Source organism: Nannospalax galili, unplaced genomic scaffold (genome assembly GCF_000622305.1).
Source record: "Nannospalax galili isolate Female #2095 unplaced genomic scaffold, S.galili_v1.0 scaffold1212, whole genome shotgun sequence".
In the NCBI taxonomy this organism is placed as follows: domain Eukaryota; kingdom Metazoa; phylum Chordata; class Mammalia; order Rodentia; family Spalacidae; genus Nannospalax; species Nannospalax galili.
The window spans coordinates 62,994-77,055 of NW_008331994.1; the positions used below are offsets into that span (position 1 = coordinate 62,994).

General features: G+C 39.3%; 1 protein-coding gene across 3 annotated transcripts in view; it reads left to right on the forward strand.

The window, feature by feature from the left end:
- The window catches only part of Arnt (aryl hydrocarbon receptor nuclear translocator), a 68,160-nt gene that overhangs the window by 49,410 nt on the left and 4,688 nt on the right, over positions 1 to 14,062 (forward strand). For all 3 annotated transcript variants that reach the window (XM_008827075.3, XM_029560609.1, XM_029560608.1), the window contains 9 exons: positions 1,491 to 1,567; positions 2,797 to 2,931; positions 5,430 to 5,504; positions 6,844 to 6,995; positions 11,093 to 11,203; positions 11,603 to 11,675; positions 11,830 to 11,953; positions 12,144 to 12,246; positions 12,621 to 12,768. In XM_008827075.3, coding sequence (XP_008825297.2) covers positions 1,491 to 1,567; positions 2,797 to 2,931; positions 5,430 to 5,504; positions 6,844 to 6,995; positions 11,093 to 11,203; positions 11,603 to 11,675; positions 11,830 to 11,953; positions 12,144 to 12,246; positions 12,621 to 12,768 — 998 coding nt within the window. The remainder of the gene's footprint in view (positions 1 to 1,490; positions 1,568 to 2,796; positions 2,932 to 5,429; positions 5,505 to 6,843; positions 6,996 to 11,092; positions 11,204 to 11,602; positions 11,676 to 11,829; positions 11,954 to 12,143; positions 12,247 to 12,620; positions 12,769 to 14,062) is intronic.

Consider the following 14,062-nt stretch of genomic DNA (forward strand, 5'->3'; position numbering starts at 1 on the left):
GAGAGAGGGTCTCACTGTGCAGCCCTGACTGTCCTGAAACTTGCTGTATAGACCAAACTGGCTTTGAACTCACAGAGATCCCCTGCCTCTGCCTTCTGTGGTGGGATTAAAGGTGTGAGCCACCATCCCAGGCTGAGGGATAAATGGAAAATAGCTTGATTGCACTAATAAAAGGGGTTTTTCCCCCACTCTGGGAAGACATTAAATGAAAATGTAAATAGGTGGAATGGTTTTATTTGAACTTGAAGTTAAACAAGGAATGGATGTGACCACTGTGATGGGGTGTGAGCCTCAGTTTGTTGTTGTTGATTTTGTTTTTTTGAGGGGGGGCTGAGACCGTTAGTTAACTAAATTAGCCTTGAACTCAAGTCTTCCTACCTCAACCTATCAAGTGTTAGGGATTAAAACTGTGAGTCTCCATCCTTAGCAAGATCAGCTTTTTTAACTGACTTACTAGAGTTTCCAAATCTTATGGACTTTATTACATCCCTACTGGATGGGTATTGGGAAATGAGAATTTAAGGAAAACAGAAACCAAAAGAAAAGAGAGGAAAGTTGATGTATTTTAGAAGAGATTGAACTTTGATTTGAAAACTTGTATTTCATTTCTGGCATATTTATTTAGTGGTTTACCTATTGTAAGTTGCTTGACCTTTACATCAGTTTTCACTTCTGTAACTTGAGATAATACATCCTATATAGCATTACCATGAAAGTTAGATTTAGTATAAGGAAAGCATCCAGCTCTGTGCCTGGCATATGACAGGTACCCGGTAGGTGGTAGTTTGTGTAATGGAGAAAAGTTAGTCTTGAATATTACAGATGACACATTAACTTTTTAGGCTGCCTTCTGTATAAATTACATATTTAATGTATATATGATCATTCATACTTCTGTTTAGCTATTAAGAAAATATTTTTTCTAGATTAAAAAAAAGATTTGTACAAAGAAGAAAGGAGAAATGCATTCTTTTTCCCTTTCCATGTAAAACATTGGGTTTTCTCTTTTCTTGGGAATATGAATATCTGTTGGTGTTTGGGTTAGTTTAATTTCCTGATTGTTTACTATGTCGTAGGTTAGACAAGAATATCTCTTGTCTGCCTAGGATATGGTCACATATCCTATATAGTTTATCTTGCATAATTTTAAAGATTATTTTGGGTGGGGCTTGTGTTCTCCAAGTTGTTAGAATTAAAATGGGTAAAGCTAGGCATGCGAGTGCATGCTTGCAATCCCAGTATTTAGAGGATGAATAAAGGTGATTCTCAACTACATTAGATCCTCCTGTCTCAAAACCAAAACCAAAACCAAAACACACATACACACACAAGTGATACATATAATAAATTATGTATAATTGTTTACTTTTTCTTACCTACTGTTTTATACTTAGTATCTTCACACTCAAATGTATTTTTAGTCTTTAATCACATGATCTTTGAAGGCATTTGGGTTTGAGATCTCTGTAAGTCCTTTTCCTTTCTTGAAGGTGTTTCCCTCCCAGATGATGACCCTGAGGCTGGCCAGGGGAGCAAGTTTTGCCTAGTGGCCATTGGCAGATTGCAGGCAAGTAGGAATTGTTCACATTTATATCCTTTTTCTTTTCTTAATATTTATTATTTTTATTTTGTATGTATGAATGTATTGCCTGCATGTATGTAAGCACACCCATGTTGTACAGTGCCTGTGGAGGTAGGAAGAGGATATCATATACCCCTAGAACTGGAGCTATAGATAGTTGTTAGCTGCCATGTGGGTGCTGGGAGTTGAGCCCAGGTCCTCTGCAAAAACAAGCCAGTGCTCTTAACTGCTGAGCCATCTCTCTAGCCCTCTGTCCTTTTCAATTAGAGAAAAAAAAATCTCTTCAGGACTTCATATTAATTTTGACACTTTGGGTATATATGAAGAATTCCATAAAACTTAAAATTTAAAGAAATATTCATACGAAACATTGCTACTATCTGGTTTGGGAAAAAATTGAAGAGTAAGAGAGAGGGAGGGGGATCTTTTCTTATCTTTTTGTTGGTGATGTTGATGTCCTTTCCTAGGCAAGGAACTCCTTGGTCAAATGACCATCCCACCTTACTCAGCCTGCTGAGTCCTGGGAGCATAGGCACATACCACCAAACCACCTTCCCCTGTACTTTCTTATTTTTAGCTTTACAGTGCTTACTTTTTAATTTATAATTAATTTCCTTTGTCCCTATGCAAAAGAAGAAAGATCCCTTTTATTTTGTCATTAGATGGTTTATAATAGATTTTGATTTGATATATTTTTGTAAATATACATGTTTCTCAGAAACTTGACCCACAAACTTTATTTTCTTACTTTACTAATTTGGTAAAGAATATATGTGTGCTGGGGCTGGAGAGATGGCTCAGCGGTTAGAGCACTGACTGCTCTTGCAGAGGACCCAAGTTTGATTCCCAACACCCACATGGTGGCTACGAACTGTCCTTAACTCCAGTTCCAGGGGAATCTGAAGCCTTCTTCTGACCTCCACAGCACTGCACGACACGGGTGCACTCACATACATGCAGGCAATACACCCATATGCATAAAATAAAAATAATAAATAAAATATATATATAAAAAAGAATATATGTGTGGGAGTAGTAGAGCTAGACTTCATGCCCTCTCTGATTGTGATGGCCATTTTTGCCTTTCTGGATGAGCTACCTAGAAATTAATGAACCTGCTAGTCTCATGTCTGTGTAGATGTTCATGAAGTGATCAGAAAGGTTTCCATAAAGCATGATATTATTTTGCCTCATTTTTATCTCTTCACTCATAGGTAACTAGTTCTCCCAGCTGTACAGACATGAGTAACATTTGCCAACCAACAGAATTCATCTCCCGACACAACATTGAGGGAATATTCACTTTCGTGGATCATCGTTGTGTGGCTACTGTTGGCTATCAGCCACAGGTGAGGAGTGGAGCTATTGCATTGTTGATACTTAGGCCTCTGTTTCCTGTTGCCTATGTTGAGGTTACATGATTATGTAATTCCAGAGATGACCAAGATATAGCAGTCCCAATTCAGAATTAGAGATGATCCTATTATTTTAGTAGCTAATTTAGTTTTAACTTCCTCACAACGCTGTCACTTCATATAGAGAAATAGTTTGTGGAACCATATGGAATTATTAGGCACAAATATGTATTTATTTTTTGTTATTGATATTAATACAGATGATTCAAAACTTCATTTTAATTAACTATACTACAAAACTACCTTTATCTAGATAATTTATATAATTACTAATGAAATAGTAACTTGTAATAAGTGTAAATTTAGCACTAGTTACTATAATTTACTCATTCAGCAGACCAGTTAACTATCCCTGAATTTGCTTACATAAGTTTTATGAATTTGGCTCTAAGTATGTGAAATGATCAGTGAAGAAGAACCAAACTGGAGAATTTATAATCCCTGACTCAACAGTTACTATGAAGTTACTGTTATCAAGTCAACGTGGTGTTGATGTAGGGGAATACAGATTGACAGACTGGAACAGAGTCTGATTTACTTATGGTCAGTGGATTTTAGCAAAGGTGCCAGGAGGTTTTAGGGGGAAAAGAGGTCTTTCTAACAAATGGTGGTACAGCTATCAGATATGCGTATGCACCCCGACCCCTCAGGAAAGGAACTTAGACCTTGCTTTATATCAGAGAAAAAACTCAAAGCCAAAAGCCTTAAATGCATACTAAAGTTAAAAAGAAACTTTTAGAAGAAAATATTTGCATGTGTACATATGTGAGGAGGCTAGAGGACAGCCTTGGGTGGTTTTTCTTTTTGTTTTTTTGTTTGTTTGTTTGTTTGTTTGTTTTTAATCAGGTGCCATCTACCTTTTGGCTCAGTCTTGCATTGGCCTAGAAACTTGCTAAGTAGGCTAGGGTAGCTGACTAGTGAGCCCCAGGAATCCACACACTCTGCTTCCCCTGGGATCATGAGAATGTAGTACAACACTTAGCTTTGGGTTTTTTTGTTTTGTTTTCGGGGGTGGCTTTTTGTTGTTGTTGTTTTGTTTTGTTTTTGAGTCAGGGTCTCCCTGTTATCCTAGCTGGCCTGGAACTCACTATGTAGACCAGGCTGGCCTCAACCTCACAGAGATCTTCCTGCCTCCCTAGTGCTGGGATTAAAGGCATATCCCACCAATGCTCGGCAAGCTGCTTCCTTTCCTTTTCCTTTTCCTTTTCCTTTTCCTTTTCCCTTTCCTTTTCCCTTTCCTTTCCTTTCCTTCCCTCTTCTTCCCCTTCTTTCCCCTTCCCCTCCCCTTTCCCCTGTCCCCTTTCCCCTTCCCCTTCTCCTTCTCCTTCTCTTTCCCCTCCCCTCCCCTTCCCTCTCCCCTCCCCCCTCCCCTCTCTCGTCACCTTTCCCCTTTCCCCTTACCCCTTCCCTTCCTTTCCTTTTTTCAGTGTTTTGAACAGGGTCTCCCTGTAGCCCCAGCTGGCCTGGAACTCTCTGTGTAGACCAGGCTGGTCTTGAACTCACAGAGATCTACCTATCTCTGCCTCCCAAGTGCTGGGATTAAAGGTGTGCAATTCCCTCCCTTCCTTCCTTCCTTTTTTCATTATGAGATAGGTTCTCATATGGGTTTGCTTCAAACTTGCAATCTTCCTGCTTTAGTCTTCTGTGTTGCAGAGATTACAGGAGTATGCCAACATGCTTGGCGAAAAATTTTCCTCTGGGGCTGGAGAGATGGCTCAGTGATTAAGAACGCTTGCTATTCTTCTAAAGGACCTGGGTTGGATTTCCAGCACCCACATAGCAGCTAAACAATTGTTTATAACTCCAGTTCCAGGGGATCCAGTACTCTCTTCTGGCCTCTGCTGACATTGTACACACGTGGTACACTTAAATACATGCAGGCAAAGCACTTATACATAAAATAAAAATAATAAATAAAATAGCTTTTTAAATTTTCTCTAAAAACATAATCTTAGGGCCAGTAAGATGACTTAGTAACTCAAATCTTTTTTTTTTTTTTTTTAGTTTTTTTGAGACAGGGTCTCCCTGCAGCCCCAGCTGGCCTGGAACTTGCTGTATAGATCAGGCTGGTCTTGAATTCACAGAGATCCACCTGTCTCTGCCTTCCAAGTGCTGGGATTAAAGGCATGTGCCACCATGCCCAGAAAGTCTTTTATTTTAAAATTTTTTATTACATTTTTCTTATTTTGTGTGTCTGTGTGTGCACTTGTGCATGTGTGTACATGTGCCATGGTGCACAGGTGGGGGTCAGAGAACAGCCTTCAGAAATCAGTTCTCTCCTTCCAGCATGTGGGTCTCAGGGCTCAAACTCAAAACGTCTAATCTTTGGATAAAAAAAGAAGAAATAAAATTTAAGTCTAGATCTAGCTGATGGACCAGGAAGGTTAGGTGACCATAAAAGTGTATATTTTACTCTTCTTTTTCTCTTCTAGGAACTCTTAGGAAAGAATATTGTAGAATTCTGTCATCCTGAAGACCAACAGCTTCTACGAGACAGCTTCCAACAGGTAACATTTTTTTCCTGGTTTGAGTTTAAATATATACTTTTATCAATTCTTCATGTTCACTCTGTAAATACTTACTGATCACTTATCACTTGAGCAGTGTGGCAGATCCTATAGTTATGTTTGTTTATATTTTTTATTCTTTTAGAATTTCATACGATGTATTTTGATCATATTTCCCCCTCCCCAACTCCTACCAGATCTACCCCCACCTCCCTACACACCCAACTTCATGTCCCCCCTCCTCCATGGAGTCCAGTTTGTGTTGCCCAAGTACTCTTGAGTATGGAACCTGCCCTGGAGGGTGGTCAACCTACCAGGGGGTCTCTCCCAGCAACTATCAGATGCTAATAACTCCCTAGCCAGCGGTGGAACTTCGAGCCCACTTCCCACCTCCATGCTTAAGAAATAGAAAAATGAGAATACTTTGAAATTATGCACAATGTCCAAGGTATTTCTGCTGGACTTTGGCTACTTTTAATGTCTTATGTTCAACTAACTGTATCCAAGGAATTGCCTTCAAAGCATTTAAAATATTAGGAACTTCACTGATCTGTAGCTTTTAGCAGGAAAGTTTCAGAGTTCTCTTATAGATAATTGAAAGTTAACTCAGTTGTAATTATAATTTTTCAGGTCCTAGCTCCTGAAAATACTTGGTGAATTTACTGGACTTGACTTTAGATTACAGCTCTTTATATTACACAAGTTAATTAACTTATTTAAGCCTTATTAGTGTTCTTACAGATATTTAAATGTAGAGGCTTGTTGGGAAGATTAAATAAGGTAATGTACATAGGCCACATATAGCCCAGTGCTTGACCCATCATAATAATAAAATAAATGTTAGTTGCTAATATTACTGTTCTTTATTGTTTCTGTTCATAAAAGCAGAAACTAGAACAGTAATTTTTAAAAGGCAAAGTAAAATTAAGGCTACCTTTGTGGATACTATGGAAGCCAAAATTATCAAGTTTTGGGGGGAAAAGCTGGGATTGAAGAGCAATATATAAAATATATTCAGTATCACAAAACTCCAATTCTTGGTATAGAATTGCAGAGCCAGCTCAGCAAGCATATCTATAATAGACTTTGCAAAGGAAACAGTCTTTTCTCTCTTAGAAGTAATTGTTATTCCTTTTTGACTTTTATGGTCATATAGTTTGAAACTCTGGGAAGAAACTTGGTAAATATACTTCCTCCTTAGTTTTTTCTTTCTCATGTCATTTTAACATTGAAAAAGACTGATGCTTCAGGGAGTCTTAAGGTTGTAGGAATGGGAATATTATTACTAATTTTCTTAAAAATTTTTTTGAAGTCCTCTGATGGCTGAAAACCCTTTCAGGTGGTGAAGTTAAAGGGCCAGGTGCTGTCTGTCATGTTCCGATTTCGATCTAAGAACCGAGAATGGCTCTGGATGAGAACAAGCTCCTTTACTTTCCAGAACCCCTATTCAGATGAAATTGAGTATATCATCTGTACCAACACCAATGTGAAGTATGTACCCTTCAGTCCTTTTCTGTTGGGATATTTCCCCTCTTAACCCCCTCTCCCCGGGGCCACATCCTCTTAGCCTTGTCAAGCTATCACCTTCTCTTCTACTTTACTGGTACCAAATACTATTAATTTAAGGTTTCTCTTTTAACAACTTCCTGTAGGATTTGATGTAGTTGATCAAGGTAGAGGGAATTTTATTTTTTTACATTTATTTATTTGTGTGTGCACACATGCACACACATGCATGGGCATGTAGCAGTGTCACATGTCAGAGGAGAAGTTTCAGGAGGGTGTTTTTTTCCTTTTACCATGTGGGTCCCAGGCATCCAGTATACGTCATCAGGCTGGGCCTTTACCTATTGAACCAACTTGCTGGCCCAAGATAGAGTAAATTTTAATAAATAATTGTAATTCAGTAGTTTTGCTAATGCCCAACCTTCTGCACTTTGCAGTGTACTTAATAAACCTCTTTTCTTTCTAAAACATTAAAACAGAAAAACAATTGTTTTGTTTTGGTGGTTTTTTTTTTTTTTTTTTTTAAGATTTACTTGTTTAGGGGCTGGAGAGATGGGTCAGCAGTTGGTCAGCAGTTAAGAGCTCTGGCTGCTCTTGCAGAGGACTCAGATTTGGTTCCTGGCACCCACATGGCAGGTAACAACCATCTGTAACTCCAGTTCCAAAGGACCCAGTGACCTCTTCTGACCTCCATGGGCATTGCATGCATGTGGTGTTCTTACATACATGCAGGCAAGACACTTATGAACATAAAATAAAAATAAATTAATTAAAAAATTTTATGATTACTCTGTTGTGGTGGCAAATGCCTTTAGGAGGCAGAAGTAGGTGAGTCTCTGTGAGATTGAAGCCATTTTGGTCTACGTAGCAAGTTCCAGGCCAGCTATGGCTACAGGGAGACCCTTTCTCAAAAAGACCAAACAAAGGGGCCTGGAGAGATGACTCAGTGGTTAAGAACACTGGCTGCTCTTGCAGAGGACCCCAGGTTTGATTCCCAGCACCTACATGGCAATAAACAACTGTCTGTAACTCTAGTTTCTGGAAATTCAGCATCCTCGTCTCATGGGCATTGCAGGACAATGGGTGCACTTACATATGCAGGCAAAATACTCATAGACATAAAAAGAAGACCAAAAAAATTATTTTTTAAATATTTACTTTATTTTATGTGTATGTGTGAGTGCTTACATGTATGTATGTGCACCATATGTTTGCCTGGTGCCCAGGAGGCCAGAAGAGGGCATTGGATCACCTGGGGCTAGAATTACAGACAGCTGTCTTTTGTGGGTGCTAGGAACTGAACTCAGATTCTCTGCAAGAACAGCAAGTGCTCTTAGCTGCTGTGCCATCTCTCTAGCTCCTAAAGATTAGTTCTTAATATGGGAGGGTTCTTGTTTTAATTTTATATATCAGCCCTTTCTAGAAAATATTTTATTATTTGTAATTTTCCTTCTTAATTGGTTGGCTTATTTATTTTGCTGTTAAGCATCAAATCCAGAGATTTATGTATAAGCGACATCTTCACCCCAGGATTTTGTTTTATCAATCAGTTTATTGCTTTAGTCTACGAGGATTTTCACCTGACAAATTTTTCTATGAGGAACCAAATCATATATATTTTAGACTTGTGGGTGCTGTGTGGCTCTTACTGCAACTAGTTAGCTCTGCTGTTGGAGTATGAAAATAGGCACAGAAAGAACATGACTGAGTTCCAATAATCCTTTATATAGGCAATGGATTGAATTTGACCCATGGACCATGGTTTACTTCAGAGCATACATTATACTCTCACCAATCCTTGTTCCTCCCTTTGAGCTTTCTTTTTCGACCTTAGATTGTTGTTTTGATTTTGAGTTTTTGAAACAGTTCTCTCTATGTAACCCTGAATGATCTGGTACTTGCTGTGTAAACCAGGCTGACCTCAAATCACAGCAGTCCTTCTGCCTTTGTCTCATGAATTCTAAGATTACAGGCATACTCCACTATGCCCAACTCTCAGCTTTTAAAACAGTTTTTATTGAGATAACATTTCACATGCCATATATCCACCCCCATTAAATATACGTACTGTTTTTTAGTATATCACAAAGTTTTGTAACTGTTAGAACTATCTAATTTCAGGACTTTTCATCCCTACTTCTAAGAAACCCATTAAAATTGTCCATTTCCCCCCCTTCCAAAGTCCTAAACAACCTTTAATTTATTCTCTGTAAATCTGCCTATTTTAAATATTTTGTATAAATAGAGCCAGAATATGTTTCCTTTATGAATGACCTCTTTTGCTATGTTTTTAAGGGTTACCCATGTGGTAGTATATGTCAGTCAGTACCTCATTTCTTTTTGTTGTGAATTAATACTTTATTGTATGGTCATACCATGTTTTCTACCTACCCCCCCCCATGCCCACTCACTCTCCTGCACCTGCTCCCGCCTCGCACCTGCCACCTTATACCATGTTTTTTATTCATCAGTTGATGGGCATTGGTTATTTCCACTTTCTGATTATTACTATTTTTTGGTCTTTTTGAGACAGGGTCTCCCTGTGGCCTGGAACTCTCTATGTAAACCAGGCTTGCCTGGATCTCACTGAGATCCACCTGCCTCTGCCTCCCAAGTGCTGGGACTAAAGGCGTGCGCCACCACTCCTGCCACTTTCTTATTATTAAGAATGCTGGCATAAATATTCCTTTGCTAGTTTTGTGTAAATGTATGTTTTCATGTCCCTTATTTATACCCAGGAGTGGAATTCCTGCTGCCAAACTGTTGTCCAAAACTGCCACATTGTTTTACATTTTTACTAGCAGTATATGGGGATTCTAGCTTCTCCCCATCCCTCCCCACCCCTTTTTTATGGTCTTTTTGAGGTAACTTCTCCTTGTAGCCCCAATTGGCCTGGGGACCAGGTTGACCTCCATCTCACAGAGATCTCTCTGCCTGCTTCTGCTTCTGGGATTAAAGGTGTGTGCCATCTCTACATCCTTTTCATTGTTTGTTCTTGTCTGTATTTTTTACAATAGCCATCTTATTGAGTATCAGTAAGTAACAAACTTCTTTGCCATTTAAGCTGTTTTTATGGAAAGACTTTGAAATCAGTTTTTGAAGATCAGATGTTTCAGTATATGCATTTCAGTGTTTTGTTTTTTTTTGTATTTTTTTTTTTTTTTTTTTTTTTTTTTTTTTGTCTTTTTGAGACAGGGTCTCTCTGTATCCCCAGCTGGCCTGGAACTCTCTGTGTAGAACAGGCTGGCCTTGAACTCACAGATTCTCCTGCCTCTGCTGGGAGTAAAGGCAGGCACCACCACGCCTATCGCATTTTCAGTTTTTTACCTATGATTTAAAAACACAGTATGTAGGCATGCACACATTCATCATATCCAGGTATTGAATAGCTTGAGAGTCGAAAACAAACATGATAGGCTGGGGTTGTAACTCAGTTCACAGAATACCTGCCTAGCATGCGTGAGTTCCTGTGTTTGATCCCCAACACTGCATAAACTGAGTGTGGTGGTGCATAGGAGGTGGAAGCAGGAAGATCAGAATTTAAAGGTCATCATGATCCTTGTGAATTTGAGGCTAGCCTGGACTACAGGAGGCCAAGTCTCAAAAACAAAACAAAACAAAACAAAACAAACAAACCCACCTACCAAAACTCAAACAGAGGTGAGCAGGGCGTGGTGGTTGCATGCCTTTAGTCCCAGAGCTTGGGAGGGGCTTTAGTCCCAGCACTTGAGAGGCAGAGGCAGGTGGATCTCTGTGAGTCCAAGGTCAGCCTGGTATCCATAGCGAATCCAGGCCAGCTGTCGCTACAGTGAGACTGTGTCTCAAAAAGACCAAACTAAACAGCAAACAGGATGGGCCTTTGTTCCTCAGGACATAGTTTCTCTTTGCACTATGTTCTCCATAGTATAAATGTTTTACTGAGTGTTTTACTGAAACCAGGGTCTTATATTACTTACAGGATTGAACTTTGTAAAGAAGATCTATTAGTGATTATCTCACCTACAGGTGAATATATAGAATTTGTTGTATAGAGTAATTCCTTGTTTCCTCTTTTTCTGTTCTTTTCTACTTTATTTTCATAGGAACTCTAGCCAGGAACCACGACCTACACTGTCCAACACAATCCAGAGGTCACAGCTAGGTCCCACAACTAATTTATCCCTAGAGATGGGCACAGGGCACTTGGCACCCAGGTAAGAAACAGTGAAATAATTACCTTTGGACAATCACTAACCAGGTGGTAGTGATGTGCAATCCCATTTTTAGTTGTTGTTATATGGTTTCCTTTTTTAAAAAAATATATTTTATTATTTTTATTTCATGTGTATGAGTGTTATGCCTGCATGTATGTAAGTGCATTCATGCAAAGCCTATGGAGGTCAGAAGAGGGTGTCGAATCCCCTGGAACTGGAGTGACGGATGGTTGTTAGCTGCCATGTGGGCATTGGAAATGGAATCTGGGTCTTCTGTAATGCTCTTAACCACTGAGCCATCTCTCCAGCCCATGTGATTTACTTTTTAAAGACCTTTCCCCCGAAATTCTTTGTTAAAATAATTTTTCTATATTTTCTCATTGATTATATAATGTATAGACAACAGCAACAGCAAACAGAATTGGACATGGTACCAGGAAGAGATGGGTTGGCCAGCTACAACCATTCCCAGGTGAGTATGCATTTTTTTCCTTGAAGAAGAAAGTTCCTTAAAAAAGTATCTCTTTGTGCCAGTGAGAATGTGTGTGTATATTACATGAATTTTAGGGTTATTGAATTGTCATACTAAATCTTTATTGATTGTTTTTATTATTTTTATTCTATAGGTCTCTGTTCAGTCTGTGACAACTACAGGGCCAGAACACAGCAAACCCCTTGAGAAGCCAGATGGTCTGTTTGCCCAGGATAGAGATCCAAGATTTTCAGAAATCTATTCCAACATCAATGCAGGTATGTTTCTTCCTCAGTCTCCTTTTATATTCTCATTTTGATTGCCTACTGAGGGGACTGCTACTGCCCACTCAGTAATCGTCCAACATGTTTTCACATAAATTATAGTACTTTGTGAGTAAATAGGAATTTATTAAACTATATACTACAGCCCCTTGATGGCCCTCCCCCAACTCCTTTTGGTCCACAGATCAGAGTAAAGGCATCTCCTCCAGCACTGTCCCTGCCACCCAACAGCTATTCTCCCAGGGAAACTCATTCCCTCCTACCCCCCGGCCGGCAGAAAATTTCAGGTGAGCCCATATGTGTGTGCTGCTTTACAGGGCTCTGAGGGATTCCATGCTGAATCCAAGTGTCACTCTTCCCTTGCTTTCTCTGGTCATTTCAGACAAAGCAGTAGAGCTTATAGGACATAGGGTGAGGCAAACAAGCTGCTTTTTTCTTCCCTGTTTTTTGCACCTATTCTATTGCCATTTTCTAGGTTCCATCTCTGTGTGTGGTCAATGTGTGACTGTCAATCTTTCTTGTGTTTTTCAAATTTATCAATGTTTCCTTAACTCCAAGGAAATCAAGGGGTTCTAGGGATAGCGTTGACTGTCCTTTGATTCATAGCGTCTGTGATAAATCCACCTTTTAATCCTTTATTTTTCTATCTGTTCCTTCCTAGGAATAGTGGTCTGACCCCTCCTGTAACCATTGTCCAGCTGTCATCTTCTGCAGGGCAGATGTTGGCCCAGATTTCCCGCCACTCCAACTCTACCCAGGGAGCAGCTCCAACTTGGACACCTAGTACCCGCCCAAGCTTCTCTGCCCAGGTAAAGCCTACCATCTGCCTGACCCTATATGTTGTGTTTTGTTTGTTTGGCTTTTTTCTCCACATGTAAAATTAATATTGCCCTTCTTAAATGCCTTCTCTTCAATTCCCATCCTCCACATTTTCACCTTTGTCATGAGCAGTCAAATAAAACACCACAGATAGTTCAAAAATCTCATGAGAGTCTGAATTTTCACATACCCTCAGTCAGAATTGCTTATACAGGACAATTTAAATAGATTTTATTTCAGACTTGTTTTGGAGTAAATTCTGAGTTTTGTTTTGTTTTAGGACTGTATAATATAGCAGTTAAGTAGAAAATTAGTGATTATATTCAATGATGTCTATTTGCAGAAATATTAAAAAATCTTTTTATAGCATCCATATATAATATATAGTGAATATAATTAAGCTTACATATTACTGTGTGTTTATATTGAGTAAATAATATTTTAGAAAAGTAAAAAATGAAGTCCAAAAGCAGGCTCCAGAATTGTTACATACAGTGTCATTTCAGTTGCATAATAAATGCACAAGAAGGTCATCTGTTTCTCCTTTGGCCAAGAAGAACACTGACACTGAAGACAACCACTGCTATGGTTTCCAGTGTTTTATTTGACATAATCATGAAGGCCACACAGGCATTCATTGTGTTCCTGGGAATTACAACAAAGTTTGCTGTGGGGTGGGGGTGGGGAGATGGTATTTGCAGATTTGTGCTGAAACCGATTTCATCAAAAAAAATTTGAGGAGATAAGGAAAGTTGGTGTCAACAGTGCAAAGTAATTATTTTGCAATAAAAAATTTCTTTGAGTAGAGTTTCACAGAAGTTTATCACTGATTTATGTTCAGAACTGTGATACATGAATGTGTATATTAAGAAACAGCTTCTCAGGGCTGGAGAGATGGCTCAGCGATTAAAGGTACTGACTGCTCTTGTTGAGAACCCAGGTTCGATTCCCAGCACCCACATGGTGGCAACAACTGCCCATAACTCCAGTTCCAGGAGATCTGACACCCTCTTCTGACTTCCATGGGCAGTGTACAACACAGGTACACTTACCTGCATGCAGGCAATACACTCATATACATAAAAAATATAAAGTGGGGCTGGAGAGAAGGCTCAGTGGTTAAGAACATTGATTGTTCTTGTAGAAGAGTGGGTTCGAATCCCAGCACCACGTGGCAGCTAACAACTGTTCCTAACTCCAGTTCCAGGGGATCTGACAGCCTCTTTTGTCCTCCACAGGCATTGCACAACACGGGTGCACTTACCTACATGCAGGCAATACATG